The 18359-nt window shown below is 37.4% G+C and overlaps 1 protein-coding gene across 15 annotated transcripts in view; it reads right to left on the bottom strand.

Annotated features, from left to right (window-relative positions):
* cadpsb (Ca2+-dependent activator protein for secretion b) overlaps nucleotides 1-18359 on the bottom strand; it is a 103488-nt gene that overhangs the window by 40868 nt on the left and 44261 nt on the right. For all 15 annotated transcript variants that reach the window (XM_041780849.1, XM_041780906.1, XM_041780865.1 and 12 more), the window contains exons 4-9: nucleotides 16919-16999; nucleotides 16435-16668; nucleotides 11892-12013; nucleotides 5296-5407; nucleotides 4169-4308; nucleotides 3699-3765 (exon numbers count right to left, since the gene is read on the bottom strand). In XM_041780849.1, coding sequence (XP_041636783.1) covers nucleotides 3699-3765; nucleotides 4169-4308; nucleotides 5296-5407; nucleotides 11892-12013; nucleotides 16435-16668; nucleotides 16919-16999 — 756 coding nt within the window. The remainder of the gene's footprint in view (nucleotides 1-3698; nucleotides 3766-4168; nucleotides 4309-5295; nucleotides 5408-11891; nucleotides 12014-16434; nucleotides 16669-16918; nucleotides 17000-18359) is intronic.

Raw genomic sequence — 18359 nt, 5'->3', positions numbered from 1 at the left:
CAAAAAATATCCTAAACAAGGACAAAAAATATAGAATAGTGTGGTCATGAAAGTTGTTATTTTTCTCACAGCTCTGGTAAACAGTTAAAAAGTAGGGGTGCAAGATACCTATTTTTGGCTGACCGCTGAGGTCTGCCCTTCATATAGCTTTGTCTGTATACTGACTGACTGACTGACTAACTGAGTGACCCTACTTGCAAGGCCCTACCATAACAGAGTTGTGTTTGCTTGTACTGAATGCTGGCGGTAATGGCTGCCTCCACTGTGTTAACTAGAGCCATAGTTGCATTATGGGCGAGAGTTGCATTATGGGCGAGGTTACTTGTGCTGAAAGCCCTCTAATGGCTGCCTCCACTACTCCAAATACCTCCGATATAGCTTTAGCATGGCCTCTGTTTCACCAGAACTGGGCCACATATATTTATGAAAAGAATTTTAAAAAAACCCTATAAACTTTTCATGTTGGAAAAGATGATTCACTTCTGTTGACCTGCTTTGGCATGACCATGTGATAGTTGAGGGGGAAAATGTAACTTCTTGTGTTAATGCTTGTGGACAACGGCTGTCACAGCAGCACTTTGTCAAAAGTGGACACTTCTTTATTAAAAACAACATTAGCTCGGCCTCAGACCAACACATTTCTTCATCACAGTTAGTGCTGAGAGCAACATGGAAATCTTTCTGCGACAGAAAACAATGTTGTCGCTCTTCTGCCACCCCACTGTGACATGTTTATGTGATAGCTACAGGGAAAAGATTATTTGTTGTATACAGCTAATGAGTTGTTGTGTCCCAGCTAATGACTCTAGCAGGCCTGCTAGTCAATAGCTGGGAGTGAGTCACAGCGGTGCTTTTGTCTGAAACAGACATCGTGTCTCATTCAAACAAGCACAGAGAGCAACACTGAAAGCTTTCGGTGACAGAAAAAAATGTTCTTGCTCTATTCCCGGTCTGTTATGGCATGGCTTTACGATCGTGGCGGTGGCCTTGTCCCATATTGTCCACTGTTAGCTGTTAGCTTTGATGTTGCTGTAAGACCGTTGCAGTTTACTCCAACCTGGACTGCTGTTTTTGTGCTTGATTTGAACTCGTGATTTGAGACTCCTGCACAACCTTTGGTTTTCAATTTTTCCACCATAATCTCCTGTCCCCCTGTCACTCTTTCTCCTATCGTCCCTTCCTCTTTGACTGGCGGCGTCGACTGCTCTCCTCTCATCCTTGTCTGCTTTCATGCTGCATAACAATGACACAAACGCGATGCTCACGCACACACCTACACTGAAACGTACGCTAACATGTTGGTAGGGTAGACTTCAGGCTTCTATCTGTTGAGGGGAAAAGTTTCAGAATACTGGAGGATGAATACCTGAACTTTCTCCTCTTAAAGCTACTCTCTGACCACAGAGGACCAGCGTGTCAGCACTTTGTGTGTGCACTCAAGCTGAAACCTGCTGCAGTATTTTGTTTCATTTTAGAATAAACTGTTAACAGTTAGTGTTTTAACGTTAGTATAAAATTACTACCATTAAAGACTTATATCTGACAAAAACATTTAATCTCCAGTGACACTGTCTGTCTCTATCAGTGAAGTATGACACATGTCTCTGTTGTGTTTCATATGTACACAGAGAGGAGCTTTATTAAGAGGGGACAGCGTGTAGCTATACATTTAAGTTGCCACAATAATTTGGCTCACAAAAAATAACAATAATGACAAAATCACTGTGCCAGTCAGGCCTTTCAAACAGGCATCCCAGATAGTTGCAGACAGCCAAATACTAGGTTTTACTCTAGTCTTCTTTGCCATTATAATCATATATATTAATGATCATCAATTTTTCTTTTTAGAGGGGGAAACTGACATGAATAGTGTATGATTCAACCATAAAAGATACATTAATTATTTCAAATAGAGGCAATCAGAAATGAAAATCTGAAAATTATTGTTTTTCTTGCATGTGCATTATGCAAAATGTATTTATAACTGTAAAAAAATAAGCTTATTTTGCCTTTTGAAAATACAAACAACACATAAACAACCTGCTAACAGAAATTGAACTCTGTAGAGCACAAAATATAATTTGAGCCTTTTAAATGGAGGTCATACTTTCAAATCAAAATGAATACTCCTAACTTTCATAATATCTATGTTGGTTTGTATGGCCAATATATATGAATATTAGTAGAAATGTTCATACCTGCCAATACTGATAGTTCACTTTTTTGTTTCTTTTTATTGAATTTTGTATTTTAGCAAAGCAATTAATAACTAACATGAAAGTTCATTTTTAAGCTCTACCTGCAGAGACAGATAGAAATAAAACATTGTGCTGTGCTTTTAAAACATTTGGTTTACTTTGTGCATATAAAGGAAGTGTTAACAATAGTGTAACAGATGAGCGTAAAGATGAGATATCAAGATCATTTTTTGGAAAGACGTGAAAAAATGAAATGCTGAAATGAAATGCTGGACTAACCTTAATCTACAAATAGGAAAGTACTTGTTTGCATGTTGAGTATTGCTGCCCAGAAGGCAGCCAGCAGCTCCAACTTTAGAGGACTGGTACAATGTTATTTATGAAATACATGTAATTGGACGAGTCACGTTTTCATTGCGGCTTAAATATATATATATATATATATATATATATATATATATATATATATATATTTATGGGATTTATGGGAAAATAAAAAATCTACATCCTCCCTAAATGCATTTTAAGCATATATTTGTTCTATGGACACCTGTGTGAAAATATTTTCCCCATATTATAGAATTAGAGGGACATGTTCTAATGTTTTAAAATGTGACTTTTTTCGTCTTCTTTAGGTATTTTTCTTTTTTTTTTTCATTTTCATTGTTTCTTGTACTTCATATTAGGATATGATTGAAAATAATTCAAAAATGTAAAAGAGGGATCATGTTGGAAGTTATTTTACCAGTCACTGTATTAATGTTTACTTTGTGTGATTCCAAATAAAATTTAGAAAAGGAAATGTTTTGGAGATTCAATGTTTTTTCCTTTATTTTTATAGTTTGCTTTAATAACAAACATGTACGAAAGTAGGCAGACGGGGTCATCATAACAGCCAGCATGTAAGATTTTTGCTGTGATATGATTCCAGTATGAAGGAATAAAAATCTGTATTCCTTTAGAGTCTCCTTTTAAGAGGTCCCTTAAGTCCACAAGTCTCCTCATGAAAATAAACAACACTATTCTAAAGCAGACTTCTCAAGAACAAAGACATGATTTCAGGTTACAATATACAACATGACCCAGTATTTTCACCTTTTTCTGAAGCTAATCTCAGAGCAAGTGAAAGTTGTTCCATATTACAAATTTCCTTAACTTTTCCTTCCATTCAGTGATTGTTGGACTTTTGTTCTTTTGTTTGGAGGGTATTTATTCATGCAGACCAAAAACTTCTTCATTTTCCATGTCAAAAAGCTGTAGTAAAAAAACATCAATGGCCAAATCCTGTTTTTTTCCTCAGGAATTAACTTTTAGTAACTTATAACCACTTAAACCTTTTCTTCCTCTATAGCTGTGTAATTAAGACATAACCAAAGCATACAGTAAATTATTTTTTTTATCCTGCAAAAAAATCAATGCTTGAAGAAAATTAGGAGAAACAACCTAATTTTGAGGCTTATTTGCTGTTTCTCTGTTTTGGTTCATTTTACTGTGACCTACCTGAACAAGGACAAAGAAACGCTTCTTCCAGCGCTTCCAAACATTCTTCCCAAAAGCCCACAGATACCTGTCAAAACATTTTAAACACATGAGGACAAACAAACTCCATCAACATGCCAAAATAATGAACACAAACAATGACTGGTGCATGCAATCTTTGCAGAAATAGTTCACTAGAATTGCAATAGCTTTACTCTTTTCACAAATAAACATAATCTAAACAGAGAATATGAGTAATGTTTCTTAAAATATCTGGGGACTTTGTGCATGGTACTAAAAAAGACAAATCTAAACTACACACTGGCATCCACCAGGGGGAGTACTGCACTTCACAGTATTTTTCCATGGTACGTGACTAGAAATGAGGCCAAGGAGCTGAGAGGACTGGAGTTCTATAAGAAAGACGTAGAAAATAAAAAAAGGCATTCAGGAACGTCACAACATGGCTTGCTGAGTGGTGTCTCTCTTACCCGCAGTGTTTCATGTTCTGTGGTTTGTCCATACGTATGGCCAGTTTGATCTTCAGATCTTGGTCAGGGCACGCCTTGGTCACAGTCATCTTATGGAGTTCGGACTGTTTGGGGCTGTTAGGAGTCGGGTGGAGGACGACCTGCGCTCAAACAAAAATAAGTAAATAAGTAAGATTCTATAATTATAATTCGTTTACATACAGAATCTTTGATCCCGTCCTGTGCAACATTCAGCAACACCCGTCACTCTGTTTGCCCTTCCTGGGGATTATATGTATTTGTGTTCTGTGCAAGTGTTTCACATATTTTGAAAGTGAAAGAATAAAGTCAGGGTAGAGAGACAGAGCGTTGCTTTGCTCTGCCTCCCTGAAGAGGAGGCCTAATCTCTCTTTGCTGAGTTAAAGAGCTTTGAGGAAGCCTGCCTTCCTGCCAACGCTGCTGCAGCGGGAGATCAAAGAGCGCTGTCAAAGCCAAGGTCACTGCCACTACAGGGACGTCTGAGGCGCCGCTGCCTGAACGCAAACCGGCAACAGCACCTTCCTTAGCCATCTATCACAGTAACCTCAGACGTCGACACATCAGGAAAGGCGGGGAATTGATACGTGTTTCTGCTCTGTCTCTCTCTGACTCAGAAAAGCTTGAGATTTAAATAATGTTCAAAGACTGAGTCTGTTGTTAAAAATGTAAAAAGTTCCTTTAGCCTACTTCTTCCTGATGAGGGGAGTAAAGAAGAAGAATTCACCTGGGTGTGGTTCATACAAAAGCAGATTGAAAAAATGTCAAAATGAGAAGTTGTTTGCTTTTCTGCTACTTGCAATATTGCTCAGATAAGAATAAAACTTGTGCAAAAATGTAATGTCATTTGGACAACTCCTATATCATGCCACTTGCAATTCAAACCAAATGGTTAAGTCTGAATCCTATTTATATGACTAGAGACTTAGTTTACATGATGAAAATCAGAATGTGCCACAATAACAAACAACTTTAACTGTATGTTTGACACAAAAACTTTCAATTTCATGCTCATTTAAAACCTTAAAAAGCTTCACTGTGAGGAATGTAACTCATTATGTGCCATTTCCACTGAGAATATTTCTGTGTTTGTACGCAAACATGCAAGTTACCCTGCCCAGTTCTTTGTCCTCCAGTGCCAGCACCCCGGTGCTCTCTGTAAACAGTTTCACCTTGACAGCAGGTAGAGGGTGTGTGGTGGTGAAGTCCCCTTGAGTCCCCCAGCTGAAAGACACAACAAAACACTCCAGAGGTTAGCTTCCATGACAGCACAATGGAGCATTGTTCCTGCCAGATGACTTCATTGGCAGAGCTCACAAAGTCACTTAAAATTGTCAGTGAGTCTGGAAGAGAGATTTCTCCAAGAAAAATCTTAAAAATAACAAATAATGCAGCAATTACAGGAATAAACTTCAGTTTCTTTAGATAATAGTGTGGGATAGCATAAACAACATAAGGACAGAATGCAGTGTATAAGCCATACATGCACACTAACACCAGATTGTATCTTTTATAACCCAGAAAAATGACAAGTGGAACTGACTGAAGTCTTTAGATTTAGTGACTCTGCAGTATTTTGTTTACTACAGAATGTCAAAGTCAGGATAAAACCAAGGGATTTAACACAAACACAGATTCCCACAGGCACATACATTGTATTCCTGTGTCATTTGGAACTCGTACTAAATCAATTCTAGCTATTTATGTAACAGAAAACTTTAAAAATGCACTTCATACATTTTTACAAATCAAAACAGCCTAAATATACTGTATTTATTGCTCTGCTTAAAAGCAACTCTTACATAGCACAGAGCAGCTCAAGTTAATGTCTGCTGCCCTTTCTTTTTCACTAAATTCTCATCATGTCTCTATTTGTGGTTGAAGGACTAAACAGAAACACAGACCAGTCTCCCCTCTCCCCAAGGGTCACTCTCTGAAATGAGCAATACAAGAAAAATATTTACAGTAAGTCAGGCAAACAAAACAGTATGCAAATACACAATTAAACAGAATCAGTACAAGAATATAATAGCAGGGTGACCTGACCTGCCACGTTTATCCTCATGACAGAGAGCTTCATTGCTAGAATTTTTATTAATTAGTTAATCCACTGATGTACGGAAAGAGTGCAGTGGGTTCCACTTAACTCAGCAGCACAAGCTGATAACCACAGCAGTCTTTAACTATGGCCAAGATTCAGTCCTGTATCATTATTCAGAGCACACATTCAGGAGAATAAATGATATCCACATTTGTGTATTGTCACTGATGGAAGATCAGTCATTTGCATTCACAACTTCCACATGATATTCAGAAATGTCCCCCACTTGGTTTTGGTCAAAAACTTTTAGGACTCCAAAGTGGGTAATGGAGTGCATTTAGTGGGTCCCAAATGTGCCTGGAAAAAAAGAAGTTGTTGCCAGAATTCATAGATGTATGTAAGCCCAAGAGGGCATATATATCCATGTAGTATTTTATTTTACTCAGATTTGCCGTGAAAACAAATACATTTTGGTTATTTTCCAAAGATTGACTTATTTATCCTGTTATCTTGAGATAACAAAGCTGCTTTCCTGTGACAATATGTTAATTTCTCCAGATCTGTAGAAAACAACAAAAATGTATGCATGCATGTCTTCCCAGGGCTTCTGTAATGATGTGCTTTAGACGTGTTTGTTCCATCTAAGGGCCAAACCGCAACATTTAAAATAAGACTGAATAGTTTCTCATTAAAGATGCAGTGTGTAATATTTGGTAGAAATTCGCCAAATGAACCTGGTAAAAATGTAACATAATATTTATCCACCTTATTCCCAGAGATTGAAAAAGTACCAGACTATTGTACTTAGGTACAGTTACTCTGGTTGAAACTAACCTAAGGAACAGTAAAAGTACTGGTCTACAAATCTGCTCAAGTAAAAGTAAAAAGTATTCAATTTAAAGTTTACTTTTAAGAACTGAGAACTCAGTAGCTACTGGAGCGCAGTACAGTCAAGTATGATCTTTCCTTATTGGCGAGAACAACAGAATAGATCTCCATCCAGGTTGTTTAGGTAAAGCCACAATAACAACACAATAACAATTTATAATAAAGTAAAAATTGTGCTTATAATGCTCCACATTACATATAGTTAAACTACATTCATGAAATGCTGTGGTGATTTTTGAAGATCTGGCTCTTCTGTAGCAAGACCAAAACAGAGAGTCAGCCTCATAGCAAGATTATGAATACCAGAATACAAGAAAAGAAAACTATGCCTCCTTAAGGAAAACCTTAAGTCAAGCTCTGACTCAGTGTATAACTTCATGCATGGTGCAAATGCGTCTCACATCAAAAACAACATCAATCCACCTGAAACACAAACAAAAGAACCCCAGCAGGGATCAGTGTATAACAGTCAACATCCAAACACAACTAGACACATATAAATACATCTAAAATACATCTGAACACTCGGTCTTAAGGCATGATGGGGAACACTGCCCACACATAGCCCAGATTTGAAATCGCAGTGGGCAGAGCTTAAATCAATTTATTTTTTGAACTAACATTGGTGGATCGACACTGTCAAACAGGCTGATGTCCCTTTGACTCAGAATGGAGTTAAAATTGAGTTTTGCTGTGTACAACAGCTGTTTCAGGATGTGATGTGAAATCATTCTCATGCTATGTGCAGAAGTATAGTCAACAGAGGTGGGAAAAGTACAAGATTATTGTACTCATGTAAAAGTATAGTTACTCTGGTAAAAACTTATTTAAGAAGAAGTGAAAGAACTTTAAAATGTACTCAAAAACCACTCCAAGACAGCAATCTGACTGTTAAATGTCTCTAATATATCTAATTTTACTTGCTGTACCTATAAGGAGGTGGTGATGGATCCTGTGTATTTATCATCTGAGAACCAATGACACAGGAAACTATTTTGACAAGAAGCAAGGTTCATCCTAAACTAAAAATAGATGTTAAAACAGAGATGTGTCAAATTCTGCAAAATTTAGTGATGCAAAAGATGCATTTTGCCAAACATTCATTGAGGATTTAGTGCAGTCTTGGTTCAATTCTGATATGATCTCTATTAGTGTTTAAGAGATCTAAACAGGAAACAAAATCCAAAAACTCAGACTGCAGCACAGATGTTTTTGAATTGGAACTAAACACCTTATAGCAATTTTAAAGTCTGCAACTTCAAATGTATGCTATGAGAAAATTCATTCACAGTAAAAACCTCTTCTCAAGTTTGGCCAAAGCTGATGGCTGCAGGCTGTCACTAAAAAAGGCTCTGATTATGGATGATATCTGCTTTATACATTCAAATCACACTGCACAATCTTTACAAGAGATTTGAGCTGAATAATACTGCCATCTTTGCTTTAAACTGCTTTAAGAAGTGGCCATTTCATTGCCAGTATAGAACAAAGGGATGATAACCAAAGCAGCCAACCCTATTTCAGCTGTACATATGGGCTTGTGAGTATTGTTTTAAGAAAGCCTATGGAAAACATGAGCGTATCCTGTGAGAGCAAACCAATAATAATGACTAAACCTCATTCCCCAAACTACGCCCCCATAAACCCAGAGGATTAGCTGAAACAAAAAAAAAAGGGAGAAACACAGTTTACTGTAATCAGGTTACACAACGTATATCGGCTTTTGTTACTTCCCATTGCCATCTGGGGAATGTTTACTGCAGCTTTAGGAGCATAATATAAATGTCTGAATCCTCTCTCTGTGGTGAGGTATGGAGGACATGGTGTCGATTTCCAGCCTAGAAAAGCTGTTTGCCTTGTTACCATCACCAACATTTATAATTAATTGCGACTTAATGTGCATAAAGATGCTGCAGCAGCTCCAGTATGATCAGAGCAGAGAAGCTGCAGAGTGGCAGTGAGGAGTGAGTAGTGAGCTGTGTTGATTTCAGATGGAAGCATTGTGCTGGCATGAAGGTGACCTTGTGGATCAATCTAAGGTCTATTAATGGATGTGACAGTGCTGTGTTCATACAGCTCTTTCTGCAAATGTATATATGAAACCCAATATGTGCTACTAAATGAGACAACTAATAGCACCATTACAAGACAATAACATTATAATACCCAGCTCTTAATACATTTACCTACAAGATACCTGAACATCATTCTGTATAAAAGTACACTAACTGAATACAATCATTGTATGCTAATAACCTGCAGTATTATGGATTAATACATGTATCACAGGTGTGTTTCTGTGGGTTTTTTTCTGTGTATGTTCCCACCTACACACATACATACATACACACAAATTACCCTTGCCTTGTTCTCCTCTAATCCCTTCCCTCATTCATGTCCCTCCATCTCTCTCTCATACTCGTCTCAGAAAATGGCTCTTGAATTAAGGAGATCAGAAGAAGACATTTGGGCCTTAAAATAGCTCGTTTCTGCATGAATGTTTCATGGACTTTTTCTCTTGTATCTTGTACTGTGCAATACTGGTTAATTGGATGAAAAAAAGGTGGATATATTTAGGAGAAGATATATTTGTCCTAAGTAGGACACTGTTGTTGTTATGAATAGCGTTATAGCACAATAAAAAGTCATCTAAAAAAAGGCATATGAGGGGATGTGTACTCCCCTGGAACTGTCAAAGAAATTCAAGAACATATATGGTACCATTTTCTTTATAAACATGACACGCTGTCAGGGTGACAATGATTTTCCCACCTTGATTGGCTGACTCAGGTATCACTGAGCCAAAAAGGCTTTTTTAAGTTCAGATATGAGTCATGAATTACGTAAGCACATTCAGCTAAGGGCTTCGCTATTAAAGCCCACTACAGTACAGCACAGCTTTCATTAAATCTATATTTCACTGAGTGCACAATCAAGGAAAGATGTGTTGTGGCTTCAAGAGCAGAATCTGCTAGGCTGGGAACCAGACCAGTCTCTGAGCCCATGCAATATTTGCTCCCTCATATGTGTCTGAACCAAATAATTGATACATTTCAAAGACAACTGTCAAATGCCTTAGCCAGGGAGTACTAGAAAGTCTTCCTGTAACAAGAACTCAGTTTGGCAGCTGATGCTTTACTTGTCCAAGGGCATCTGAGGACATCTGAAGCAATTCACAAGAGGAGCCAAAGATCAATAAAAGAACGGGGCAGAATTTTAACAGTGAAAATTTAGGATTAACAGTATTAAAATAGTGGAAAAATAGATAACTGGTAATATCCTCCTATAACCAAAAGCTAAGTGTGGCTACTGATTAAATCCATTGGAGGGCATCTGAGGACATCTGAAGTAATTCACAAGAGGCAACAATGATCAATATAGAAGGAAGGAAGAATCTTTACAAAAAGTTAAGGAAAGACAGTGTAAAAATTATTGTAAGATGGTTAAAATGACGGCATTTTTGACTTGCTGGATGCTGTATAGCACTTGTAAGGAACAGTTAATGTTGGAGTGAATGCAGGTATTTGAAAACAGAGCTTTATTTCTGTGCATTTTTGCCTTCCATAAACATGCAAATGCCATTTTAGGGCAACTTTGTCCAACTCCTTCCAGGGTGACTGCTTATTTTTTTTAAATCGACCAGTTCTTTGACTTTTACTTAAGTAAGTTTTAACCAGGAGTTACAGTTCGAGTAACTGTACTTCTACCTGAGTACAATAGTCGTGTACTTTTTCCACCTCTGATGCTTACACAAACATATAGTTGTTCTACCATTAAGTCAATAAACAGAGACGTCCAAATGGACACAGCAGTCACTGCTGCTTTATACATCACTCCAGAAACACAAACCCTGACACCAACTACAGCAGTTTGGACAAGACCTGATGTGAGCTGGGCTTTGAAAAATGAATCGGTCATTGCGAAGGAATGGTGAAAAAGTGTTACCATGTCAAAGACATCTGAGTAAGCTGCTATACCTGCACAGTAAACAACAGTGTTTCGATTAGGACAGCATGCTCTTTACACCACGTAAACATTAGGGTGTTTTTGAGAAGGTAGTGTATGGGTATGAGGCTATTTTTGAAAACAAGAGAGGAAAAGTTCTCAAAGATACCCACCTACATGTGTTATAGACATTAAAATGGTCCTAATTAACCACAGAATAATTCATAAACTGGTCATGGATACGATTATCTCATTTTTTTTTTATCACTTTGTAACATGATAAGATTTCAGCTTTGAATGACAGAATAGAATGCTTTTGAGTCAGCTTGATAAGCAAAGTCTGAATGACTGCAGGTAAGGCTGCCAAAACACAAATATGATATAGAATCATTAACATCAAACACTGAAATGATGCATATGAGCAGACTTTTAAAACACTACCCTGATGTTCAGTGTAGACTTTAAACTTGGATAATCTAAATCAAAACACTAAAAACAGTTTTTCCGTCTGAATCATAAGCAAACTGCAAATCAATATTAGACAGCTTACGCCTTTGATTTTTGTGCTTGTATAGGAAACACTGTACAAATAGCTTGAGTCTCGCATATTTCTAATTTTGCTGCACAAATTATTCGTGGTTATCTGCCTTTGAAGGTTTTTGTACTCAAATGATTTGCAGCTTATTTCAGATGAAAGCAAAGCTTGGAAACAGGGTTTAGTTTGAACAGTTGTAGATAGTATCTTCAGACAGTGTGGTGTGGAATAAAGTTTGTGCTTAAATGAGCCTGTCTGAGACCCAAATGTGGGTGTACTGTGTCTGTGCACATGCTTACGTAGGCTTGGATGCCTCTGCTTGGTCAGTCTGGAGTTTCTCACCGCCCTCTACCTCCATGGTGCAGTAGACAATCCTGTTGGGAGCTAGAGACTTTAGCCCCACCACTTCCATGATCACCACCTAGGAAGCACAGACACCTCAGTGAAGGTAGCAGACAACAAGGAGTGAGTCATTTCTTTGAAGAGGTCATGGAGAAAAATGCCAACAGCACATGTGCAGGCAGAAAAATCATTCCAGGCAGATATTCAAAAAACTCATCCACAATCCACAATCTTGATTTATACTTACACTACAGCCACTGTGCCTTCATATAACTAAAATGGAGACTTTAGCAGATTTTTCTAATAGAACAGAGCGTTGAAATCACAGTTATCTGTCCAGTAAAGTAAAACTCTCTATCACTACAACTGCTTGTGGGCATAATCTAAAATAATAAATCTTATGCATAATCTTTAATCTCTCTGTGAATACCATGTAGCACTAACACTCCACAGGGGACTTTTATATTACAACTGTAAATTTCTACTGGGCAGAAATATGTGCTGTAAGGATAAAGACTGAAAGGGAAAAGCAGCTCCACTGATGTCTTCATGGGGCCAATGTATTTTATTTGACTGCATTTTGCTTTAATATATATAACTCAGTAACCCATAGATTGTTTTGCATGACCAGACCTAGAACTATCACTGTGAGCTAGCAGAGAGAAACGACATTGTTTAGCCCATTATAACAGGTCACTAATAGGTCTGTCTGTATTTATCCAAATTAGTCCCATTTTCTAAGGCGCAGCTACCAAACCCATCCAAAAGGGAAGCTTGTTTTGTTGTTTAGTTGGAACTGCTACAGGAGAAAGACTACAGACTGAACAGATGGGGGTCAAGCTGTGGTAATGTCTTAATTCTTAATATAGCCAGATGAGTATGAGCAGATCTGTCTTATGACATGACTCAAAGTTTTTGCAGCTAAACATTTTCAGCATGTAGGCCACATGAGGTATTTGGTTGTTTCAAGCAATGGCACAGATTTTGAAATTATAACACAAACACGTATGGAGGATCTTTTCCTACTTTCTGATCCTAAAATCAGAACTGAACTGGGAAATCAACTTACAGAAGTCCTGACACATCATGAGCTGCTCTCCCTGGTGGCATTTAAGAAGATGTAGAATGACTTGGACACAAGCACATTTGGCTTTGTTATTGGCTGCTGTCTGTTTTGGCCTGGAAACTCTAGAAAAACAGACTTTCAATCCCAACAATGGTTTCCTGATTCCTGATTAAATACAGATTAAATACAAAAATAAGAAATTCTAACAGTCAAAATTGCCTCAGTGAGGATTGTGATAAACTTGCTCTTAAGATCACCAAATGGAGTCGTCATTTGTGTTATGCGCCCCTGGCATCGGCTGTGCACATCCTCAAAAATCAGGAAGATGCAGATGCAATATGCTGGTAGAAGCGGTTAAGAGGTGGAGGAGGTTTGACAGTTAAAAGAAGAGACAATAACAGCTGAAGTATCAAAGACGAACTAATAAACAGAGTACAGAATTCTCCACATCTTCAGGATGTGTGACAATGCACAGAAACAAACATGCCTGGCTAACTAGCAGATAAATTCTGTTGTAAAAGTTTGTGTTTCAACCTGTAAATAAAAACAAATGAAATCAGTGTTACAGGTAAAAAAGTGACCGTGAAAAGTGGTGGCTTTCAGTCACGTGTGTCTGTAGCAAAGGTATTAGTTCAACTACATATCTGATGAAGATGTTTTGGCATGATAACTAGGGCTGAATGATTTGGAAAAATAATCTAATTGCAGTTTTTTTCCTCCACCAGTGCAATTGCAATATAAAATGTAATTATCTTTTAATAACCAACACAGTAGATTAAACTAGAGTCGAACAATTTTGAACAACTATCTAATTGCGACTACTTTGACTCATATTGCAAATAAGATATGAATTGCTGGATTGAATGGTGGGATAATTTGTATGTCAATATCAGTATGGTTTAAAAAAGGGAAAAGAATAATTTTTGACAACTGTGTAAAAAAAAATAACACTTGAATGATTGCATGATGTGTAGGGCAGAACATCTCTGCTGCAAAAAAAAAGCTTCTAAACTGTTTTTTTAACACACATTTCAGGCTAAAGAAATATTGCACCTTCTGCAATTTGAAAATTGCTACAGGCCAAATTTCAATTTAATCTAAATTTTTATTAATTTCCCAGTCCTAATGATAACAAAAACTAAACGATTTGTCACTCCAGAGGGTCTTTCTGTTTTTATTAGCTGCTGTAATGACTGTTTGGAGTGCATTTGTCTGAAAATCACCAGTTAACTCAGTCACTAATTAAACCAATACACCAGGAACGTTATATCTATGTATGTAGAAACAAAGTGACACTCCAGTCTCTCCTCGTGTGTAGTTCACATCCTACACATCACATACGTTTATAAGGCCTAAGCTTTCTTGTGTGTACTATAATGGTGTCCTCCAGTAACATGTGTCATGTACAGGGAAATATATCTACGAGAAAATACATGGTACATGCCAGATGCATTCCCAAATGCAAGGTGAAATAGCGAGTACATATATATCTGGCCTTATACAGTCTTACAGATGCATGTTTAGTTTTTTCTCCATAAAGAAGAACACATAAGGAGAGACTTTTTAAAATACAGGATTCTAAGTATCCAGAATTATAAGTAGTCAATTATAGCAGGTCAAATATTGCATGCTGCCATAATAGCAGGACTGAAAAAAAACTTTTAATGATTTTTTTTCTCTTTAAAACAGTAGTGGAAAGACCAGTAGAATCATTCAGTATATCTTAGGCTCATAGAACACCACCATCATGCTAATGTTTCCATGTTGTTTGCACAGGAATTAAAATGCCACAGAATTTGATTTGTCTGGTTTGTTGCCGAGGGATTTCTGGCAGCTGCTGCGGCCGACCACTTAAAAAGTAAACAGACTAGAAAAATGAGGCTTTACCAAAACACCATGGAATTACCCCTCACACAAAATAGCTAATTATTGCTTTTGTGCAAGTTAATATTCAAACTCCCTAACTTTGTGTTCCCAGTTTTATGCAAAGAGCGGTGTAATACTCTTTGTACATTCTGTACTTCCTGATTCTGAAATAGCTCTGCATCATAAGGAATGAGGTGCGATTGCCCCCTGTTCTGTAGTGAGAGCTCATTTTAGACAAGCCAATAACAGGATGAGTCACGTTCCCCATTACATAGCAGGTAAATGTGTGTGTATGTGTGTGTGTGTGTCAGTCTGCTCTTCACATAGAGTCTGTACAACCGCCTGAAAAGGGTCTGCTGTCTGTTTCTATACTTAGTCTGAAGCAGACAGGTTTAAATGGCGGCTCTGATTTATAAGCACTTGAACTCCATGTTGCTGCAGTTGAAAATCTTGAAAATTACACGTGTGAACCACACTGTAAAAAATTAAAAGGATTTCACAATATTGAACTGTAATATTTTACAGTACATTACTGTAATACCACTTCACAGGCTTTAACTGATGTATACAGTATTTTATTGTAATTTTGAATTTTTCAGTAAGTTACTGGGAAATTTGCAGTGTATGTTATTACCAGGATTTCACAATATTTCACTGTATTATTTTACAGTAAATTACTGTGATGTAGTTACAGTAAATTACAGTGAAATATTTCACAGTAAAACACTGTGAACTTACTGTGAAAGTCATTCAACTACTAGCCAGTAATTTACTGTGAATTTACGAGGAAAGTTTTTTACAGTGCAGGTAAAATACAGGGATGCTGATTTCATGAGTCTATTAACTGTGAATCTAAAATCAGAATGTTCTTATGGTCTGAACACAGGATTATAGTGTTGGCAAGTTAAATATATCAGATTGGTTTGTGGAGTGGGGTTAACATTAGCTGTACTAGCATTGCCAACCTTCAGTCCTCCTTACAGCTTAAAGTCCACATGCCTGTGCTGGTTACGCATTAGTCCAGTCCAGTGGTTATTAGAAATGTATGTGTTTTGTCTACCACATGATTAACATCTGTAACACCCAAATCACTTACAATATCTTTATATGTTTGCCTTCAATTCCAATAAAATATTTTGTCTAAACTGTAGCTATAGACTGGCTGTAGCCCCTGCTGTGCTCAAGTTTGGCTGTTTTCTGATAGATGTCTTATCTTGAAACAGTGAGATAGCCTGAAATTAAACTTATATTTTACTGATTTCCTGCAAACAACTTTATCAACTTCATCTCCATTTCCTAAAATACTGCCAAACCACTTCACTCTGCAGTCCCCTGGCTAGTAGAGGTAGTAGAGGGAGGCCTCTTTGACATGACATTTGACCAGCATTTTTGGTCTGAATTAAAAAATAATCAGTTAAACCTATTCGTAATTCCGGTACTGAAAAACGAGTGTGACGATGTTTAATCATTTAGTTGGCTGGTTGAGCATATCCCTGGTCCAAAGGTGCTTTTCTTTACATGCATTTCATTAAACCTTTACATCAAGCTTCATTTTCATTGCTCTGTACCTCCAGAGTGAAGGAGAGGACGACATCAGACTTGGACAGTGTGTTCTCGTCCTCCTGGCCCATGTCAATGATGGAGGTATTGTGTCCCCGTTTCAGCTTCTGCAGTTTGAACTCTCCTCCCTTAGACACGGGCATGCTCTCCAGATTGGCCATCAGCTGATTTACCGAGGACTTGAGCTCCTCGATGTACATGGCTTCCATCTCCTTTGACACGAATTTGGGGAATTTACCACCCTGAAACCAAAACAGAGAAGAGTTGATTAGCATAAAAAACATCAGCAACCTTTTGAGTTTGCCAGAATTTCTTCTCCTGTTTAGATACACTGAAAAATGAACACACATATTTTTAAAATAGAATAACTTTCCCTCTATGACTTTGGCTTACTAGGGCTCTCAATGTTGGGTTAACACAAGTTGCACCACATTAGTGACACATTAACAACATTACAGCACATTCTGAGTCCTCCCACAGAGTCAGACTTACTCTGGCAATCTGGTCTGCCATCTGAAGACGACCATCCAGCTCTCTTCTGATCTGTGCAGCCTGCTCATCCAGGTTGTCCAGCTATTGACGAAAAAGAAGAGCAGATCGATGAAATCACATTAATACAGCCAGGGGTCAGAGTTAGAGGTCAACTACATTTCCCAGCATCATTAATCTTACGGCAAAAGATGGGAAACCCAAGAAGTCCTTTAATAATTCAAAAAACATGTCATTTAAATGTAGGTTAAAAGTGAAGTTCAAAGTAGGGATGAACAATACTGATACCAGTACCTATATCAGTGCTTATACCAAGCCTAAGTTTTCATATTCATTACACTTTGTACTTTGTATTATTTAAAAGATTTTCCCCTTTAGGTGGGCAGGTAGACAAAGTTGGAGTCATGTCTGCAGTTTGGTGATATTTTAAAATAAATTAGAATGGAAAATAAAGAGCACAAAGAAAACTAGCACTGCTAAATTGTCAAGAGGTGGGGTGAGGAACATCTGATAAAAATAAAACAAACTTTCAGAATAATTTTAAGAACCGTTATGGTATATTTAAGAACTTTTCATTGTGCTCAGTAGTACTGAGTACCCAAATGTAATTACTACAACTGTGTGTGCATCCTCAGTTCAAACTGCATCATTATATATATTGGTAGGACTTAAATATGTATTTGTATTCAATTCTAAGTACTGTAATTGGTATTATGTTGCATTGCAATGTAACCTGCACAGAATTCAGTTGCAATAAAAGATAAATGGGTATCCTGTTGTCTTGACTAGCTACCTGAGTCACCTTAATTTAGAAATTAACATTCAAGATTAATGTCTGAAAAAAGTCAGTGGAGTCACTGTTGTTGTGAATATGATGCTATTGAGGGACTAAAAAGAATTCAAGGTACCTGAAAAGTGCAACTGACATTTTGGTGAGACTTAAGGACACAGTTAGAGAAAAATATAAATAAATGAAGCAGAACCCAAACCAAAATCTTACAGCTAAATAACTCGACGTGTTTCAGCTAACAGTGGCTAATCCAGTCTGAAGCAAGTCACTAAGAGAGATCAATTGCCGGTCTGGAGAATCCTCTAATCTATCTTCGTATCTTTGTGGTCTTGACACCACTTGATTTTATTTACCTCTTTAAATATTCAAAGTCCTTCTGTAGCCATGAAAGGCTTCAAACTTGTGTACTATCACTGCAATAGCACATCAGGACGAACCACCATTGTGTTCAAGAGTTGGAATTGGGGCTGCACAATGTTGAATTTTTGCTACATATAATGCACTGATCAACTTTCTAAAGGAGGGATATGGAATTGGATATGGAATGGATTTATGGAAAAATTCTCACAACTGGTGATGCTAAACAACTTAAGGTATTGTCTGTTGATAGCAATATCTTGCTAATGATATTGAGTATCCCAAGTTTGAATGTTC

The sequence above is a fragment of the Cheilinus undulatus genome, linkage group 3 (assembly GCF_018320785.1).
Source record: "Cheilinus undulatus linkage group 3, ASM1832078v1, whole genome shotgun sequence".
Classification (NCBI taxonomy): Eukaryota; Metazoa; Chordata; class Actinopteri; order Labriformes; family Labridae; genus Cheilinus; species Cheilinus undulatus.
This window is presented reverse-complemented; position numbering and strand designations above follow the sequence as displayed.